Genomic DNA, 19,579 nt, shown 5'->3' with positions numbered 1-19,579 from the left:
ATAGGAAATAAAAGGGATGCGGAGGGCACTCTCCAGGACATGCTGGACATGGGCAACGAGATGGAACCTAAACCAAACCGATCCCAGCTCCGGCAGCAAGAATTTACGAAAAATAACTGAAAAATTTACATAATTTCCAGACGAGTTTTCTCAAAGTGTGCATGTGTGTGTGTGTGTGTGTGTCTGTGCACTGGCTGTGTAAAATGCTCATAAATAAATGAACATGGCAATGGCCACCAGCCTAGTTGCAGTCCATCTACAATCTACCATCCAGCATCCAGCATCCACCCTGCTTTTTGGCCAAGTCAGTGGCCTCAGCCGGACGGTCGTTTATGGCGCGTTGAAACTGCACAAAATAACATGAAATAAATAATAACTTTTTCTGCACGACTTTGCCATGGCGGCAGCGGGCCTTCGGATTTGTTTTGTTTCGGCCGGGCTCGCTGAGTTAATTAAAATTTAAAAGCAGCCGCACTCGTGCGGGATTGCAATTGCAATCGCCATGTCCCGGCTACAATGTACCCATGTACAAGTTGTTACTATTATGGCTGCAACTGCTGCCGTTGTTACGGCCATTGTTACTGTTACTGTTATGGGCTAGTGGCGGTGTCGAGGTTTCACAACACGCTTTTTACGTACGCGATTTAAAAAAGAAAACAAGAAACAATAAGTGCAGGAAAAAATGTTCAACAAATTCTTGCAACATATAAAATTAATTAATTTTCTGAATGTAAATTTGCATAACATTTGGCTATAACAAAATCCTCTTTAATTAATGAAAATTAATTGGGAAGAAAATATTGCAAAACATAATTATTTACAATAATAAAATATGGTACAGTTGAGTGCCACAACTATTAAATACCCGTTACTCTGTTATCCGATTTCAAAACAATTATGCCCCCAACAGATGGCGCCACTAGCAATTATATTGGCTCTGTAGACTAAAGGATGTGGCGCCATCTGGCGTATTCATCTACTAGAGATGAATTCATTGAGTACGTTGAACCTAACTTCTTAATAACTTATAAATTAAATGTTTAATTGATTGAGAGCCTCTACAAAAGTTTACGATTTTTGGGCGTTAGAGTAGAGAATAGGATATAAACTTGAGCTAAGCGGGCAAAATCAGAGATCTCAACGTTTATACAGACTGCACATATAGCTAGATCGAATCGACAATAATCCTGATCAAAAAAAACACTTAATACGGTCGATAACCTGTTATAAACGCAGATACCCTCTTACTTTACGAATAAAGGCTATAACTATTTCATATGAATATTGTCTTTTATGTTATTCACGAAGCTAGCTAATCTTGCTCTTAAATATGAAGAAATTTGAAATTTGAAGGGTGTGAAATTGTAGTGCAAAATATGCCTTACAAAGTGCCAACACTTAAATAAGGTTTATAGTAATCCAAAAGCATATTAAATTGAGGATAGTAAGTACAAAAATAAATAGCAACATTGTTGTTCCTAATAAAACAAATATTTTACATTAATGCTGTGCAGCTGTCAATGTTTCCGATGCCAAGAGGACCAAGTTGGCATTGGCATTGGCAAGACAAAGCGCTAAACTGACAGGTTAATAATCTCGACTCGATAATCGACAGCCCGCCAGGACCCATTGCCACAGATGACAGGCTGAAAGGGCCAGCACAATGTCAGCACAGATAACACAAGGTCCTTACATTCCCCTCCCCTCCCCAGCCCTCCCTCACACACACACACACACGTGGAATCCAAGGACTCGGATCCTGACGATGCGGGGAAATGGAGGTTTGTGTGCGTGTCAACAAAGAGCTTATTAACGTGCCGCAGACAGCAATTGGGAATTCCTGGGAAATGCTCGTCGCCTTATCTCTGCCCTGCTTCGATTTTCGCTCTGCTGATTGGCAAATATTTCAATTATTTTTTCATTTCGTTCAATGAAATGTGGCACGGGCATCGCGATGAAATTTCTCCGCGATTTGGCGAAACAACGACGGCAAACAAAAACGCATTTATAAATCTCATCCAGCAAATACAAAGTAAAATGCTTCGTTATTTATGGACCTCTCTCCTTTTTTTTATGCTCCCCATCTATTTGTCCCTACTTTTTTTTGGTTACGGGAAATTGTCAAGCGAATGACACATATTTGGAGGACTGGGCAGCGGAAAAAAAATCCAAAATAAAATCATAAATTTATTAAAATGCAGCAGACAGCAGCAGCTCCCAGTTCACGTCTCTTCTGGGGTATAAAGCAAAATAAATGTTCATGTGTATGCAATGAAATTTACATGCAAAATTTAAAAACCCGACCAGACCTCTCTGTCTCGCACACCATGGATTCATGCATATGCATTCCGGGGAATATTTGACATATAACCGCGACGGTTTTACAGCGTCATTTCTGGTTTTGTTGAAATATTAAAATGGATGATGCACGGAAAATGCATATGGCTGGACCGGACCCCCTCCCCCTCCCCATGCTCCAGGCACTCAGCTGAACCGAAAAAAAAAACCCCGACGGCTGCATTTGTAAAAATACACACTTTTAGTGCCGGCAAATATTTGCTTAATCGATTTATTATTTGTTGCGCAATTTCATAATGAAGCAGCATTAATAATGCCACAGTAGCCGTAATACCTCGCTTAAAGATTCATGTGGCGAATGACACACATTTCGATCTGGGCGAGTCTCGTTATATGCAATGAAAATTTAAAAATTGTTCGTGTGAGCACGGACACAATTTTATTTACCAGCCAACCCGAATGTTGTTTAATATTTTAAAATAGCATTAAGCCATGAAAAGTGCACTAAAGAACTGATAAAACTCCTCAAACTCCAGTATTTGTTATCTATTTATTGGATAGAATATCATCTAAGCCATCTGGATCCATAAGTCGCACTCAACTTATCAAAAGTGCACGCAAAACTTTCTCCTCGCCTCGGGGAATCCCACCTAAGCTTTCAGCCACCTGTCTAAACTCCTTTTCCACTGCACCGTGTTGCTGCCCCGTTACGCCTCTTTTGTTTGGCTTTGATTTAACATTTTGTCCGTTTACTTTGCAGTTTAACTGGCGGCAGACGCACGACAGGGCCGGTCTGCTGTGAGTCCGCTCCTTCGGGCCAACTCCTCCAGGACCTCAATCCCATTTCCCGCTGCCTGCATTTTTCTACACTTTCACGTTGGCAATTTCATTTGGCCCGTGTCTCAGTGGGAGTTCAAGCTGAAATGTGCTTTTGGTGTGCTCCACTCTTTACTCTTCGGTTCGGAGTACTTTCTGTTTTTCCTCCTTTTTTTTCATCCTTTTTTGTGATCCCCTACAATGTCCTGTGCACTGGGCTACTTGGCCGTGTCCCGTGTCCCGCGGCCCCCAGTTGCACGCGTAACTTGACTTTACTTCGACCGGAGCTCAAAGGGAACCGAAACTGGAGCTATGTGCCACTCCCACTGCTGGTGCTCCGCCCCCAAACTACTGCCACTGCAGAGAGTTGACAACTTTTTTGCTGTCGCCGCGATGTTTTAGTTTCAGTTTTTTAAGTATAGTTGGTTTTAGTTGCTGCTGCTCAGCTATGTTTTCGTTTTCCGCCACGCTCTTGCCGCTTTTTCCGTCGTCATGTTGCACAAAGTTAAATGTTTCTGCGCAGCCGGGCGGCACAAATGCGAAATGGCAACAAACAATTTGAAGCAATAAAATAAAGAGAGCATATGAAGTGGGTGGACTCGCGGCAGCTCCAGGGCATAATATCTGGGAAATAAAAGCGAAATTGAATTGTAAAATTTTTATTATGCTGTCGAGGAGCAGAACTAGTCGCTGCCATTAGCCCGAGTCCTTCGCCAGCTTCAGTTTTAATTCTCGTTCCGATCCCGACCCGCAAAACAATGGCCATTCAGAACTCGGCACTCGCTGCAACTTAATCAAATTGCCAGTTGGCTGGCGGGCAAAACCCCGAAAGTAATAATCATGCCAAACTATGCGATACCGTGCAGCCGAGCGGTGTTTGCCCTTTCACGTTCGATCCCGGCCATCCAATCCACTCGGCAAATCTTTGCCTGCTGCTCTCGGCCAACAATTACATGTTTAATTAACTTTTGTTATGACTGGCACTCCCTTCGCCTGCTGCTTGCTCGTCTAATTAGAAAAGTGCAACAACTGTCGGTTGGACTGGTGAATTAAATAATCCACTGGCCAGGGGAGCGGGGTGGCCAGAATGCAGGATGCAGGATGCCACAATGCCAGGAGTCCGGGATGCAAGAATGGAGTACGTATATGTGGCCTGCAAGGCCTGCTGCTGATGCCACATCAAAGAATATGCAGCTCGACTCCATTCAGCTCGGTCAAATTTTAATTTAGGTTTTGTATGCAAATGACCCTAAATGTTGTATAACAATTGAGAGAGCGTACGAGATTTTTGACTACATTCCTGCCCGACAAATTGTTATGAATGTGCGAGTGTGTCTGCGGCGAAGGCCTGTGATTGTGTGCCCAGGGCTTAGTCCTTTAGGCCTGACATGTGCAACTGCAAGTTACAGTTGCCATTTGCGGAACTTTGTCATGGCATCACGCTAGGAGCTTTGGAGCCTTAAGCCCTCAAGAATCGGGCCCAGCAGGAGGTCCATACCTCCACTTCGCCCCTGTCTTCCTTCTGGGTCCTCCGCCCCTTCCCATTTGCCAGGACATATGTATGTGTGTGCGAGCCAAAGGCCCAGGACTCAAGCTTTATGATTAGTGCAGCCAGGAATGGGATTTCGAAGCACTAATTGTCTGGAATTTCTTTAGATCCCTGGTGTAAGTGCACAGGGATTACGAAGGAAATCAATATAAGTTATGTGGCTCTTAAGCAAAGTTCTTCCTCTTTTCGAACATAAAAACCGATTCGAATAGTTTTTAAGCCTTTAATGCAAAACATAAATATTTGTGTGGGTTCGGTCGTTTCATAAAAATATTTTATTTCATTGGAAAAGTTTTCTTTGCGAATTTGGCTGAGTTTTCAAATTCTGTGATGACCAATTCTTAGTAAGCTTGAAAAGTTTGTGCCTTTTTTGTTTAAAATTGAGCTTAAGTCAAAAGTAACGTGAAAAAATGTATTTATAAGTTATCAATTATTTTCCAGAATTGTACATAAACCGAAGCTTTTATACCCTTGCAGCTTTTACAAAAATAAAATAATATATATTTCGATGTCTATCAGCAATAAAGCTAGGTCAACTTTCATAGTCTTTCACTAGTTTGCGTAGAAAGTTAAAAACAGAGGAACATGGCTATCGCCTGGTGTTGCTGATCTGAATGTGCCCTTCACTGCGTTGCAAAGTTCTAACTGATATTATAATACCCTCTCCAAGGGTACTCAAATCTACCAAAATATTGGTTTTATTTTAAAACGAAAACAAAAGCTTTATATAAAACTCAAAGAAACTTAAGAGTCCCTTTTTCTTTTGTGAAATTTAAGATTTTTATTTAAAGTTTGGTGACATGACCTTTCGCCAGGGCTTTACATTTTCATTCCCACTTTATGAAACTTATTATATTTGTTTCTCTTGGTCAGTTTTTTCAACTGTTGCTGCTTGGCAGCATAAAAAGCGTCTTAAATGCGCCTGTTTATAAAGTCAACGACAACTTAAGTATGCAAATCCTCGACAGCGACAACAACTGCCAAAGATTAATGAAAAACTTTGGCATTTTTCGAGAAATTTTCATGAGCAGAAAGTGATTTGGGTTTGCGGGAAAAGCCTTTAAGAGAAATGCCCGCCACCAGGCTCTTTAGCATACGAAACGAGACAGGACATGCACGAAAGGAGCTGACAGGAGCCCGTGGGCAGGCCCACTCGAAGGTGGATGGAGGGTCTGAGTCAACTGTTTATTTATTTATTATGCGGCCAACACTAAACTGTAACTAAAAACAAGATTCCAGGCCGACTGCCAACACATGATGTCTACACATGTCGAGCAAAAGGATCGGGGAGCCAGGACTGGTTCGGGCCAAGCATCTCCAGTTGACGTTGACGCCACTTTGATATATTATGCACGCTTGAGGCCAGCAACAAATAATCAAGTATCAAATTCCACACGGAATGCTAACGAAAGCACACACAGCCACACGGCAAAGCGATTTTTTCGAGCCACCAGAGAGGCCAAAACTTGGGGTTCCATCTGCGATGGCTGCCATCTTAAGCTGTCAGCCAAATGAGGGCAGGCCGCAAATTTCGGAGGCCCCACACACAAAAAAAACAAAGCTCTCAGGTATCCGCTGAGTTCCATCTTTAGCTTTAGTTTTTGCCCCAGAAAAAAATTTGATGTCTTCTTGCACAGAGAAAACCAAACCAGTAATATCTCCGTTGGGAAAATCTTTAAACCTAAATATACATGGGATATAAATAAATAATAAAATTATTATTAACAATTTAAAATTAGTTGTTTAAATGAATTATAAATATAAAGTGCATGACGGTGACCCTATAAAATAAAGGCATTAGGAACTTTAAATGTATCATAATAAATTTATTCATTAAGAAAAATGTTCCCATTTTTAATATTTTACAAAATTGCTGACTAAGTTTGAATTGATATAAGGGTAATTTTGGGACCTTTTTTGCTAAACTAAAAAAACTATTATATATATTATTAACGAAAATTGGGTTTTAAGTCTTGCCACCACGGTTTTACACCTTGCATCAGATATGTCCATTTTGAACAATTGGGGCAAGTCTTAAAGTAATAAAGCAGAAAAAATTCCAACTACGGAGTACTCTGTGATTTTGTTCCACTGTATCCCTAGGGTCTGTGTTTATAGCGCGTGTGGCAAATGAACAATCAGGCAGGCCACATGGCAACATCTTTCGGCGGCTGGCCGAGCTTGTTTGCCTGAGCCCTTGGCTTCCTCACAGACCTGGTCCGAAGTCGGTCTAAGCCGATTAGCATGGCATAATAGTTGCCAGTTGCCGACAATAAACTGCCCTGGACCCGGCCAACGGAGTTGTCTGATTTTTCTTGTTGATTTTATGGGGGAATGTAGACATACCTTCGCAGCGGCAGAACGAGAAGTTGGTGACGACTCGGAGCACATGGGAAACTCATCGGGCGGGGGAAAGTGCCCCTGCCACTCCATTTGCCGGCTCTGCATCCTGCGGAATCTGCGTGGAAATCTCTTAAGTCAGACATGGAGATTCGTAGGAAAACTGTTTTGTCATTTCTACAGACCTGCCTCGTCTGTCGCTAGGCATTTGCATTATTCCTGTTCTGTTCTCGCTTGCTCGGTGTGATTTATTAATGTGGTTGGGTTTTATTTCCTTGGCCCGTTAAGCTTTATTTGTTCATTAGTGAGTCTGTCGGGGCCCGGTTCTATTCTATTGAAAATAGCGTTTGGGGCTCTCCGTCTAAGCCCGACTCGATCCCGTTCAATGGGCTTAACCCCTAAGCCAAACAAGGACTGCAAACTCTTTAATGGCTAGCCGCCAGGCCCCGAAATGAATTTATCTCGGTCTTTTCACACCGCCTTGATATCTGCGAACTGTCAGGCATAATGAGTGCAAATAAATTTCAAGTAGGCTTAAAATTTTCCACTTCTGCGCCCCGCCAATTGCCCGAGCTGCGGCGGCTCCTTGGCATTCAATGTAGCCGCAGAAATTCATATACAAAAATAACACGAGCGATAAGAGGGCAAAAAGTGCCATGAATAACGGCTGAGGGAAATGCGGTCGAGGGTTTTGGGGCGGGTGGGCAAAATGAATTCTATTTAACATTTTGGGTGAAATTTGCGCAATTTTTTTGTGCGAGTATCCTGGTGTTTGCTTTCCTTACCCCCTCCCCTACCACTCGCTCCACCAATGTGCCTACAAATATAGAAATATAGAAACAAGAAGGGGGCGGGCTGAGCTAGAAGCGAGCCCACTGCCTTTTTGTGACGCACTCGAGGGGCAGATGATAAATGTCCTTGCCAAGCCATGAAATGAATGAAGTATGGCCACGCATTTATGTGTGGCCAAAGGCAAACAGGCAGAGTTTTCCGGGCAAACAGAAAGCGAAGAAAACCTGACAACAGAGGGACCGAAAATCACAACAAGGGAGGGGGTAGAGAAAGGAGATCTGGCGACAGTCGCTTTCCTTTGAAGCCGCTGCCGCAGCCGCGGACTTGTGGGCCAGGACTTTCTGGCCCACTCAGAGCCAATCGCCAGAAAGGGAAAAAGTCGGAGAAGTAAAAGAAGACTCTTGACAAACTGAACTGAACTGAACTGAACTGGCGCTGCTTGTCATTCATCGCGCTGTCAGCCCGCTTCCTGCCGCTGCACTGGAATTTTCAGTCTCTCGGGCTAAGTTCGAGGGAAAGTTTTTTCGGTCAACTACACGCACACGTACACGTGGCCCAGGACTTTGGCCAGCTGAAAGTTGTTTTGGTATTTTTTCTGCTCTCCGTTTGCTGCTGCTGTTTTCTGCTTTTTCTGTTTTCCCTCGGCTTACGCTCTTGGCCCGCTATCCGATCGGAATCTTGACTTTTCCCTTGGCCGGCTCGCCTTACAAAGCTGATTTTTTTAGCTGCTTTGATGCCTTCAACTGTGGGTTCGTGTTTGTATTCATGTTGTGGGCGTGGCAGCAGCTGTTGCCACCGCCCCTTGCGTTTGGCTAGGTCAATCCGATGGGAAAATTGTTTGGGTTGTCCTGGCTTAAAGACCAATAATATTTTGATAACTTAAAGGCCGCATAATGTAGGTGGTTTGAAAATAAATTAAGTAGTCATCAACTTACCAGCTAGAAGTGAAAGTAAAGCTGAAAGAAAATAAAAAAGGAAATAAATACAAAATGATAACAAGGAAACTAAAAGTATTTTTAAGTATTAATTAATAATAGTAATAGAAAACAAAGTAATAATAAGGCATTTAATAATCATAATATAATTACTCAAAAAATAAATACTTGCTAAGCATAATTGGAAACTTCACTATGTCTTAATTCAGCATAAATCCAAAAAACACATTTTATCCCGTGCGGAGTGGTTCAACAAGCCGCATACACACTTTCCACATGCTCGAGTGAAGATCTTGTATGTCTGGCGTTAAATCCCTTGCCAAAGTTGGCAAACACCAGCTCAGATATAGACATCTGAATCGAAGTTTACAGTGTCTGTTCCGAAACTTAACTCATCAGATATGCCTCTAAATAAGCATTTATAGAGCTGCGCTGCGGCAACAACTGGCAAACTTTTGCCCAAAACAGACAACAACAGCGGCAAATCGGAGCGGCAAGCCAAACATAATTTCCAAGTTTTTGCCCAAAATGTTGAGTAGGTTGTTTTCATAGAAATGCGATAAATACTTTTTGCTGGCCAGCTCAGTTTAGTCGGCAAGCGGCCGGAACAACTCCAAAGGAAGTGGTGGCGTGTGGCGAAGTTAACTTGGAAAACATTAAAATGCCAAAGTGAAAAGTTTCGGATGGCTGGCTGGCGCAACAACGAAATTCAATTGAAAACATATAAAATCTGAATTTATGAAGACCCCCACATGCGCACACCAGCAATTTGCGTCTGTTGGAAACTTTGGCATCAAAAGGCCGAGCAGGCAAGTGGAACAATATGCACCCGGGCCCCGGGCGTTAAACCGCTGCAGTGCCAGTTGACTTGGTTGTTTGACTTGGACTTTTGCTCTGGCCAGGGTGGGTTATAGGGACGGCCCACATGGCGTATGCGTGATCTCAGGCATCCCTATCCCTCCCACCGGTTTCTAGGTTAATTGAGATGGAAACAGAACGAGCCAATAGATAACTATTTCCAGGCCTGGACACTCTTTCTTGCCGCTGACAGGCCTGAACTTGGCCCAATGCTAATGTACAATCTTTTCCCGAAACTTTCGATGGCCGAAAAGTTTGGCAAGTTTGTTTCGTTTTCGGTGGCTTTCATCGCCGCCCGTTTAGCACTAGAATGGGATCCACTGCCTCCAGCTTATTTATTAGCCACATTTTATTATTTGCCGGGGAAATGCGATGGCATGGAGAAAGTTCTTGCCCCTTCCTAAGCCGAACTTCAGCCGCTAACAGCTTCGATTAGAAGGATTTTCGAGGCCGCGCTTCGCATCGCTTGGAAATCAATTTCAAATCCATAACAATTTGGCATAATTTGCACGCATAAAACCGAAAATTTCATTTACTCAATAATGCAGCGACAAAAGCCCCGCTTTGTCAGCCCACAAAGGGAAACGCAAACGCAATTTTCTTTACACACAATAAACTTTATGTTGATTGAATAAAAGTTGCGTCAGGCCCACGCACACATGCACACGCACTCACACACCGACGAACTTACGCATACATAGACAGGCCTAATGGCAAGCAAACTTTTCATTTTAAATTAACTTTCGAACACAAAGGAACAAGGCACATTATCAGTTCGATATGGCCATCGCAATTGGATCATTTAGTTTTGGTTCAATAAAAATAGTTTTTATTACACCAGTTACATACATATATTTATATATTTTAAAACGGAAAGCTTTTGAAACAGCCTTAATTAAGTAGTTTTATTCCAAATTATAGCACAGTTTATAAGTCTTTTCTTATATGGTATTAGAGAAAAAGTTACATATTGTTAAATCGGATTAACACTTAAGCATCAAGTTTGAAACGTTAGGAAGATTTAAAATTTGATATTAATATTTAAGACATGAAACTGGTTAACTAATAAATTGAATTTCAATTAGTTGGTTAGATAATTTATTTTTAAAGCCACTATGCACTTATAAGTATGTATTTAATTTTTAAAAATTGTATTTAAGCCACTTAGAAATGTATTCCTACTCTTGGTAATACTACACTACAATTTTTTTAATTTTCATTAGCTGAACTCATAAAATGTGACAACCGATAAAGCGCAGTTGAAAAACGCATTGTTTTTATAGTTAGTGGCGATATTTTGTTATTTTTTCTTAGTAAGAACATTTTTCAAATTATCCCTGTAGGGAAACCTGTTCAATTTTTAAAGGTTAAAACCAATTTTTCTTTTAAAAGAATTCTTATATATACGCGATATTCTTATAGAAACAAAGTGCACATGCAAAATTGGGAGAGTCCAATTTTATTTTATTTGGCTTATATTATTCGAATCTCACCATTTTTAAAATGGTTGTCAATATTGGCTTGATATATGCTGAGACATATATTATTTATTAGAATTAACGCATGAGTACAGACAAATTTAAAATTTGAATCAAAACCTTTATAAATAATAGATAAAAAAGTGCTTTGAGAAATTATAAAACAATTTAAACAATAACTAATAGGAAAACATCGTTAATTACAAAAACTTAAGTTCCCTATATAATTTTTTAAGTTACAAAAACCATGGGAAACAATTTCTGGAATAAAACAGTAAGCTTTAATAAGAACAATAGGTAATTCTGACCTTTGTTTCGCTTAGAACTATTTTATTTTTTTAAAATGGAAATTAAATGACTTCATTTTGTTCAGTTTATTGTCCATTGCCTGTATTGTTGCCTGTATTTTGTTATATATATTTTATCCACTTTTTTAGCCACTGATGGTAGTATCAAATATAAAATTCTGGACTCACCGTTCTCCTCCTCGATGTTGCGCGTCATCGTCGTCGAGGAGCTGACGCGGACGCGAGATGCCGCCGCCGCCTGGCCGTGCAGCGCGGAAAGGACGAGCAGGCAGAGCGACAGGGAGAGCGAGCGGCTGCAGGACCTGCCCATGGTGGCCCAGCCCTCGATCCTGCGGGTGAGAGAGGTGGGTGGACGAGGGGGCTTGGCTGGGATGCTGGATATCCTGGGTATCCTGGTGCTCCTGCACCGGTGTTGCCTACTTTCCGGCTCAGAAACCTTTCACACTTTGCACTGCGAGCATTTTTCGGGGCTGGTTCTTTGCGCGAATTATTTATGTTTGAATTCGATTTTAATTATTTCGCAATCGCTGTAAAGAGTGAGACAGAGAGAGAGAGAGATAGTCGGGAGTTGAAGAGAGACAGAGAGACAGAGAGAGGTGGAGGCAGAGTCAGCAGAATTTGTTGACATGTCAATAAATAAAGCAAAACAAAGGCAGGCCAAATAAAATAAAATAAAATCCCATGCCATTTTGGGTAATTACAGTTTGCAGTTGCCGTTGCCCTGGTAGAAATTTATTTAATTGCCTTTATTTTCGATTTGGCAAATTTGTAAGCAAATTCATTGCACTTTTACCCAGCAAACACAATTGCACTCACCGACATATAAACATGCAAATGTAATTTATGTGATTTTTACAAATTTTATTGGGTTAATTTGTTTGTTTTCGTATTTATGGCAATTGTAAACGAGCGTTATTTATGCGCCTGAAATTGTTAATTCACGCTGCGGAATCAAATCGAATTACACGATCGAGAGCAGCGCAGCTGTAACTTTAAGACCAATTAAACTCGGCCCGACAATGAAATGTATCCGTGCGATGTCTTGGAGAGACAGCTACAAATCACAACGCATTTAGCCATTTTGTCAACCGCACGACGGCACGTACACCTCAATATTTTAAAACATATTTCTGTCTTCCGCTGCGAGGCTCTTTTAATTAAAGATTATTTATAACTCGCAGCCCAGAGCGCGAACAGTGAACAGTGAACAGCGAACAGTGAACAGTGAGAAATCATTTCGGATGCCGCCTGCGTACATATTTGTTATAATTTATGTGGCCCATATAAATGACTAACAACACACGACCAACTGGCAAAGGACGCGCCCAGGAGCTGCGGATGGAAATGGCCGGGAATGGATGGTGGCCCGGCAAAACATGTGCCAAAGTATCCGCGCGTGTAGATCCTTAAGCGGGAGCCAACTGCGGGGACTCGGGCAAAAAGCCGGAGGAACGTGCCAGCATCAAAGTTCAATATGACGATGATGGCACTGCCAGAAGTCGGTTCCCGCTGAAGAGCTAACGAGTGCAAATTTCTCTTCGGATTTCTTCCTTTTCCACGCTCGGCGGCGTCTCGGTCTGGCAGTGCTTTTACTTTTACGTTGCGAAAACCCAATAAACGATAAACAGGAAAGCGGAAATCGGAAACTGTACACGTCCATGTTTCTAGACTACACACAGACTGGCTCAAATATCACAGTCCCAAACACTGGAAGAAAAGTAGTCAAAACAATCCATTCTGATTTCAGAAGGCTCGGGAAAGATATGTAACATCTTCTGATTAACGAAACCTTTTACTCCAAATATCTTAAATAAATTGGTTGGATTTTAATTCAAGTCAAGATTAGGTTAAATACAAAATAAATGAAAATTTAATTTTTCTTCACAATTTGTATATCCACAAAACCTTACGTTTCAATAAACGAATTTATCAATGTTTATTAAGTTTCTCAATTAGAAATTCTTAAAAAACAGTGAAATCCGAGCATCAAAATGAATAGTTCCTAAATTTATTTCTGTGTAAAACCCACACATTTACAGCCGCAAAATCGAGGTTTCTATGCGACGTGCTTTTATGATATATTTACTTGCCCTAGCTTGATTTTTATCGACAGTGTTACAGGGGCCAAATGCTTTTAGCTGGCTGCACTAATTTTATTTCAGCTCTCAGTCAGCGGCCTACGCCCTAAAGTTTTTATTTATTTTTGCAGCCGCCCTGAATTTAAAGTGAATAAAACTTTCCGACAACAGTAACCCCACAACCGCAATTGACAAGTGGTGGGATGGCCACTTAATCATGTTTTTTAAAACGGCGTTAATAAATCTGTCTAAATTTATTTACAATGCAGGCACTGCCTGCAAATGGATTTCCATTCCGATAAAGTGAAAATATTTGTAAACCGTTTGTCAATACAACATGAATATATCAGAAGTAAAATGCTATTCATAACGAAATCCCGACACAGCGAGCTAAATAAAATTTGGCCGCCTGGAATTGAAAATCTAATCTAGAAATATCCAAACATTTGAGTTGCTGCTGTTGATTTGCACCGAACTTTAATTAAATCGAGAAATGAAAGCTTTAATTAAAACGTACGTGAAGCAAATGGCTGAGTGGAGTTGATTAAATTTACATTCCCAATCGAGTAGCCAGCCAGCCCGCTTTAATGTTTGGCACACATCCGACATTGGAATTGGCCCCGAAATTAAATATGAGCCACTCAAAATCCATTTACCCGGGACCCTGCCAAACTTTGGCAAATCAGTTTAGTGAATGGGTTATGCAAGGATAAAAACTTGTGTGCAGCCAATAAAAAGCGCTCCCAATAAAATGTGAGTCGCATTAGCTAATGCAAGCTGAGGGCCGAAAGTGAAGGGTTCTCCAGGGAGTACGCTGCGTATACGTAACCTCGATGGGCATGTGCCTGTGAGTGAGTGTTCGCTCGGTGTACGGGTGTGTGGGTGTGTGCGGGTGTGAGGGAACATTGTGCCAGTTTCGCCATCGAGGCATCCACCTACGATCGACATGCACTTCAATTTACAAACTTGCCAAGCCAGCATGTGTGAGTATCAGGGTGAGTTTTCCGACTGCAGCTGCCGCAAAGTGTGTCGATGTTTTTTCATTTCCGGCATGCAAGTTTGCGCTCTCCCCCCGCTCCCTCTCTTTATTTTGTAATGTAATGAAGTGTGTTTGCATTAAAATGCAATTTGAAGTGCAAAGTTACAATATTATTATGGCATCTATAAGAGCACGAGTGTGCGGCAGGAGAGTCCTTGAGCAGGATTCTCCTGGCTGCTACCTGGCCCTGCCACTTTTTTCGCGGTTTATGTGCGCTAAGTGAGCCTATAAAAAGCCATGCATGGTTGCCTCGTTTCGCAAGGGTTCAAGTGCAATTTTATGAATACTAAAAATTCTAATGGCCGCCAGTTCGCACGTGTGTGTGTGTGTGTTTGATAGAGGGGCGCAGGACTTGGGGGACTTGCAGGACTGGGCAGCAATCAGAGCGTTCAACACTTGGCGCCATCATCAACATCATCCACACCATCGTCGTCCCAGCAGCTGTTTCCCATCCTCGGGCTGCTAATTGTGCGGCATACTTGGGTGCGCCTGGGAGCCTGTTTGCATGCATTACACCGACATCAGCACACTGCTTAGCACTTGGACAGCAATGGCCTTGCCAAGCCAAGCCACCCACCACCCACTCACACACCAACACAGTCTTCGAGCGTTTTGATATGCAAATAAACGCTCGGTTTCCAGCTGTCCGCAGCATTAATTGCATATTAAAATTCACTTCTACTCGCATTTCCATTTCGAATTGATGCACTTTGTTCTCGGGGTCCCCAATAATTTTGTTTATGTTGTATCGTGTGTCGTTTGGAAATGGATTTTGTCGCCAAATCGTATCCTCATTGTTCTCCTCAGCTGCAGGCCGGTCTGTCGAATTTGTGCCAGAATTCGTAATTAATGTTCGGCATAGCCACTAAGTGAGTTTGATTAGGAACCGAAATGGGAGCAGCATGAATTAGGTTGTTATTTGAAACAATAGTATTTTGCGGACAACGAACACATGTTCAGGGGAATTGGCAAATAAAATTATTTTCGCATAAGGTTAGAGTGCATAGCTTTGTGTATTTGTATTATATTTTACAATTGGTCAAATTTATTTTTGAGTTGCATTAGAATCGTTATACTTTTGCTTTAGGTCTTCAAAGTGATAATATTATGATGATTTTTTCTTGAACACGGTACTTCTTAAATATGATTTATTTGTATATGTATTTTATCTAACAAGTCGAAACAATAACATTTAATATATGACGAAATAGTTGTAAATTCTAACCGAAAATTTGCAAGTTAGAAACACCTTTTAAAACTGAATTTTAATTTAATTTTAAACAACATCAGCTTATTTATAATTCAATCTACCTACATGCACGTTATGAAGCCTCGACAATGAGTTCATCCCAAACTCAGTTTAATTTAATTTGGTTGCCTCAATCTGATTATTCATTCCAGTCAGTCTGTCAGATTGAAGCTGACCAAAGCTCAGCTGCAAATTCACACCTCCTCAAATAAATGTCTGAACATTAATTTCATATCACTCTTATCTTAACCAGTCGCAGGGTCCATCAATGTTTTTCCCTGCAGCTTATCGTGCACATTCAATTCCGCCACCATCACAGGCCTCAACAGTTTGCTTTGAAGTGGCATTCATCTGTGTAATTTCATTACACGCACACTTCAGCAATTTAGCAATTTAAACAAATGTACTTGCTTGGGTGGGGGAGTGGGGCCGTGTTCATCTATTAGTTTATGGCTCGCATTTCACTGGCACTCTGCACTGGGCCTTAATGGCCGTCAAAGGCCAGCAATTTTGCACTTATGTGCGAGTGCCATGAAATATGATGGCGTTGGCAGGGCCACTGTATGAAGAGACATGGCGGCGCATGCATTACGAAAAAACGAAACGAAACCGAAAAGAACTAACCGTATAAATAACTAAAACGCTCAACAATAACAATTTTCGTGCAATTTGTACGAGCTGCTCGTTCAGAACAACAAAGCACAGCGGCAAAAAACTATTTTAGCAAGCAAATGAAAGAAATCCGAAAAAAAGCCATGAAACGAGCAGCTGAGCGTGGAAATCGTTTTATCTGCCGGCTCCACAGCAATCACACAGGCACATATAGACCGAGATATAGACGCACACCCACTAAACTATCAAAGTAATCCAAACGAGAACGACGACGCCACTCAGGCTTCGTGCGCTTTTCAATGGCCGTGCTTTCTGTTTGCTGCTTTCTGCTTTCCGTGGAAATGATTTTCATTGAAAACGACGGGGGCATTGCAGGCAGATCAGATCAGCGTCAGATCTTAAATGGGCGAATGCTGATTTGCGAATTCGGCGACACGGCAACAAATTGCTGGTCAACAACAACTAGAATAGGAACAACATTTGGCAGCTGCTTACATTGCGAACAAGTTTGGGGTGGCGATGGACGCGACTTTAAACGCACTTTTTTCCACTTTTCAGTTTGGCATTCTCCAGTTTCTAATATGTACTTTTCACACTCTACTTTTCACACGTTTGCCGGACCAATTTTCAATGGCTTTTCGGAGATTTTCGGATGCACGGTTTGATTTGCTCAGATGGCCGGAAAACAATTCGCACTGCTCGCGGTACGCCGATGAAGTCCCGTTAGTTCCGACCGTACCCGCGGGATCGCAAACTCTCACTGAACCGACTTTTATGGTACACACGCTGGAGCCGAAGAGCTCGGCACGGATGCTGGCCGAGTGGGTCGAGAAAAGCCGAGCGGAAAACGCTCATGACCGCCCAATAAGCGGTACGAAGAGAAGCTGTCCCGAGAGCAAACGCGAGAGATTTCCAGCCCCCGAAGTTATGGCACGAAGTGGTGGATGCTGCGTGATAACAGCGCTCTGTAAACGCGGCTTTTCGGTTTTATAGCAGGCTTTTGGGGGGAGTTCCTGTAACTGTTCCCAATTTAACTTCAAACACACCACTTAAGCAAACAATGGCTTCACATCGTGTTTATTCACATACGATAGATAAATACAATAGATAGTACAAATTAACTATGTTGCAGTTGGATTATGGCAGCGGTTAATCTTGTTTACATTTCAAATTAGCCTGCGGCATTTCTCTGGCCCTCTCTCGGGTTACTTCGTTTCTCTCGGGAATTTCTCTGGCGCAGCTTGTACTAAAAAACAGCTGATGGTTGTGCTAAGTTTTACATCTGCTTTGCAATTGTGCGGATGTGGAATTTACTGCTTAAGTCTTAAGTTCTAAAATAGCTCAGGAACAGTTAGTAGCTAAAATGTCGGTATATTTAACAATATGACCTTATTAAACAAATATAAGAGTTAGGTAAATGATTTGGTTTGCCATTTTTTGTTTCCTTTTTAAATGTAAAGATTTTGCTTAAGAGAGATCTCTAACTATTTTCTAAGACAATCGTCAAAACTAGAATTCTGCATATACAGAGTTCTCATAACCATCAAACTTTCATCTGCAGCATTTGGACATCAATCAAAAGCCCACCTGTTGCCTGTTAGCTGATGTGAACACCCGCATATCAATCAAAAAGCCAATACTTAATCGTCAACATCGGAAACCTACCAAAATTACAACGGCTTTGCCGTTACTTTTAAAACATAGCTTCCAGAGTATACTATATACTTACTTTAATTTCTTTATTTACTGATATAGGCCAATAAACAATTTGTTATTCGATCAAACAGAGCTCTGTAGTGAGCAGACTTTGCTCTTTTCCATCAACAGCATTTTGCTCTTCTTTAAGAGAAAATTCCTTGGTTTTCCCAAAAAATGTGTGCCACATTTTTAGAGGCCTTGTTGAGCTTTTTATGGCTCTGTTAGCCAATGTTAACTATGTAGGCCAAATCAGTCGGATGAAGGTGAGAGTCCCTCGGGGAAGTCCCTGCCCGAAGGAAGAAATAACTCTGCCCCACACAAGCCCCCTAAAAAGATCCTTAATTTACTTCTCCCCTCCGTTAAAGTCAATTTCCACTTCCACAAATGTTGGTCAACTGTTTTTTATCAGCTCATAAACATGGCGTACAAGTTCATTTCGGTGTTAAAAGCATGTTTTCCACACACATGTGTGTGCCAGCGTCCGTTTTACAGCTGCAGCACCAACACACTCGCAAACACTTGGTGGCTGACATTTTTAATAGCAAACACAACACGCAGCGACTTTAGCACATGAAATAATGCCAGCTGAAGTAGTAAGTAGTCCGGCCGGAACCGAACCCAAACAGATGACGCACCATGGGACAGGATGAAAAAGCGGTTAAAATCATAGAAGTCTTCGCAGAAATTTCTGCTTATTATACAAGGTGTGACTTAAATTTGCAGCTAAAAGCAATCGAGATACTTATAGTTTTTCTACTTTTTTTTGCATATGAACTTAATAAATAAATAAAGAATAAATAATTAAAAAATAAATAAATAAAGAATAAACAAATTTGCATAATAAATAAATGATACATTTTCAATTAGGAAATTACATGCCGTTAAAAATTTTGTTTAACCAAAAACTTTTAAAGTTTTGTTTATAAAGATAACGATTTTTTATTGAAAATTTAAATACATTTTTAAAAGACTACACTTAAAACAATGTTATTAATCTAGCATAAATAAGTTGAGTCGTTTAAGTCACCACTAAGAAATCCAATAAAAATTCTATATAATTATATTCACAATTTTTAAAAAGGTAAAAGTAAAAACTGATTTAAGGCTACTATAATTAGTTTATTTAATAGTTCACAAATTTATCCACGGTGCCCGTACACTTTCCATGCTTGTTGCCGTTGTAGTTGTAATGAAAGTGTTTTTTATGAAGTGCTCGCATCCTCGTACGCAACATGCGTGTCCTGATCCTGCTGCTGCTGCTGCTACTTCTTGCCCCGCCCAGTGAAATATGACAAAAAGCATGCTACAGCTTCGCTACTTCCGTGCTTGTTGTTGGTTTTTGTCAGCGCTTTAATAGCGAGAAGAAGTCAATGGCAAAACGACCAGCCAAAGGAGTCGCCGGGTACTGTTGTTGGTAACTGTGTGTAGTGTATAGTGTGTGTGTTTGTCCGCAATAGCAATAAAAATATATTTTACAAACTGCTGCTGCTACTGGGAAACTGCTTAGGATTTTTCTTTTTTGTCCCTTT

The 19,579-nt window shown here is 41.2% G+C and overlaps 1 protein-coding gene across 8 annotated transcripts in view; it reads right to left on the bottom strand.

Moving 5' to 3' along the window:
* LOC108043645 (nephrin) overlaps window positions 1-17,099 on the bottom strand; it is a 60,098-nt gene extending 42,999 nt beyond the window's left edge. For 6 of the 8 annotated variants that reach the window (XM_044461491.1, XM_044461505.1, XM_044461510.1 and 3 more), the window contains exons 1-3: window positions 16,848-17,099; window positions 11,543-11,901; window positions 8,731-8,751 (exon numbers count right to left, since the gene is read on the bottom strand). In XM_044461491.1, the coding sequence (XP_044317426.1) occupies window positions 8,731-8,751; window positions 11,543-11,684 (163 nt within the window). In that variant the 5' untranslated portion in view covers window positions 11,685-11,901; window positions 16,848-17,099. Of the gene's footprint in view, window positions 1-8,730; window positions 8,752-11,542; window positions 11,902-12,190; window positions 12,247-16,847 lie in introns of those variants that run through there. The other 2 variants (XM_044461492.1, XM_044461499.1) reach the window with 2 other exon arrangements.
* Between the last annotated feature and the right edge of the window lie 2,480 nt (window positions 17,100-19,579).

This window comes from Drosophila rhopaloa, unplaced genomic scaffold, assembly GCF_018152115.1.
Source record: "Drosophila rhopaloa isolate 14029-0021.01 unplaced genomic scaffold, ASM1815211v1 contig_115, whole genome shotgun sequence".
NCBI lineage: Eukaryota > Metazoa > Arthropoda > Insecta > Diptera > Drosophilidae > Drosophila > Drosophila rhopaloa.
The sequence above is the reverse complement of the archived record's forward strand: the minus strand, read 5'-3'. Positions and strand labels throughout refer to the sequence as shown.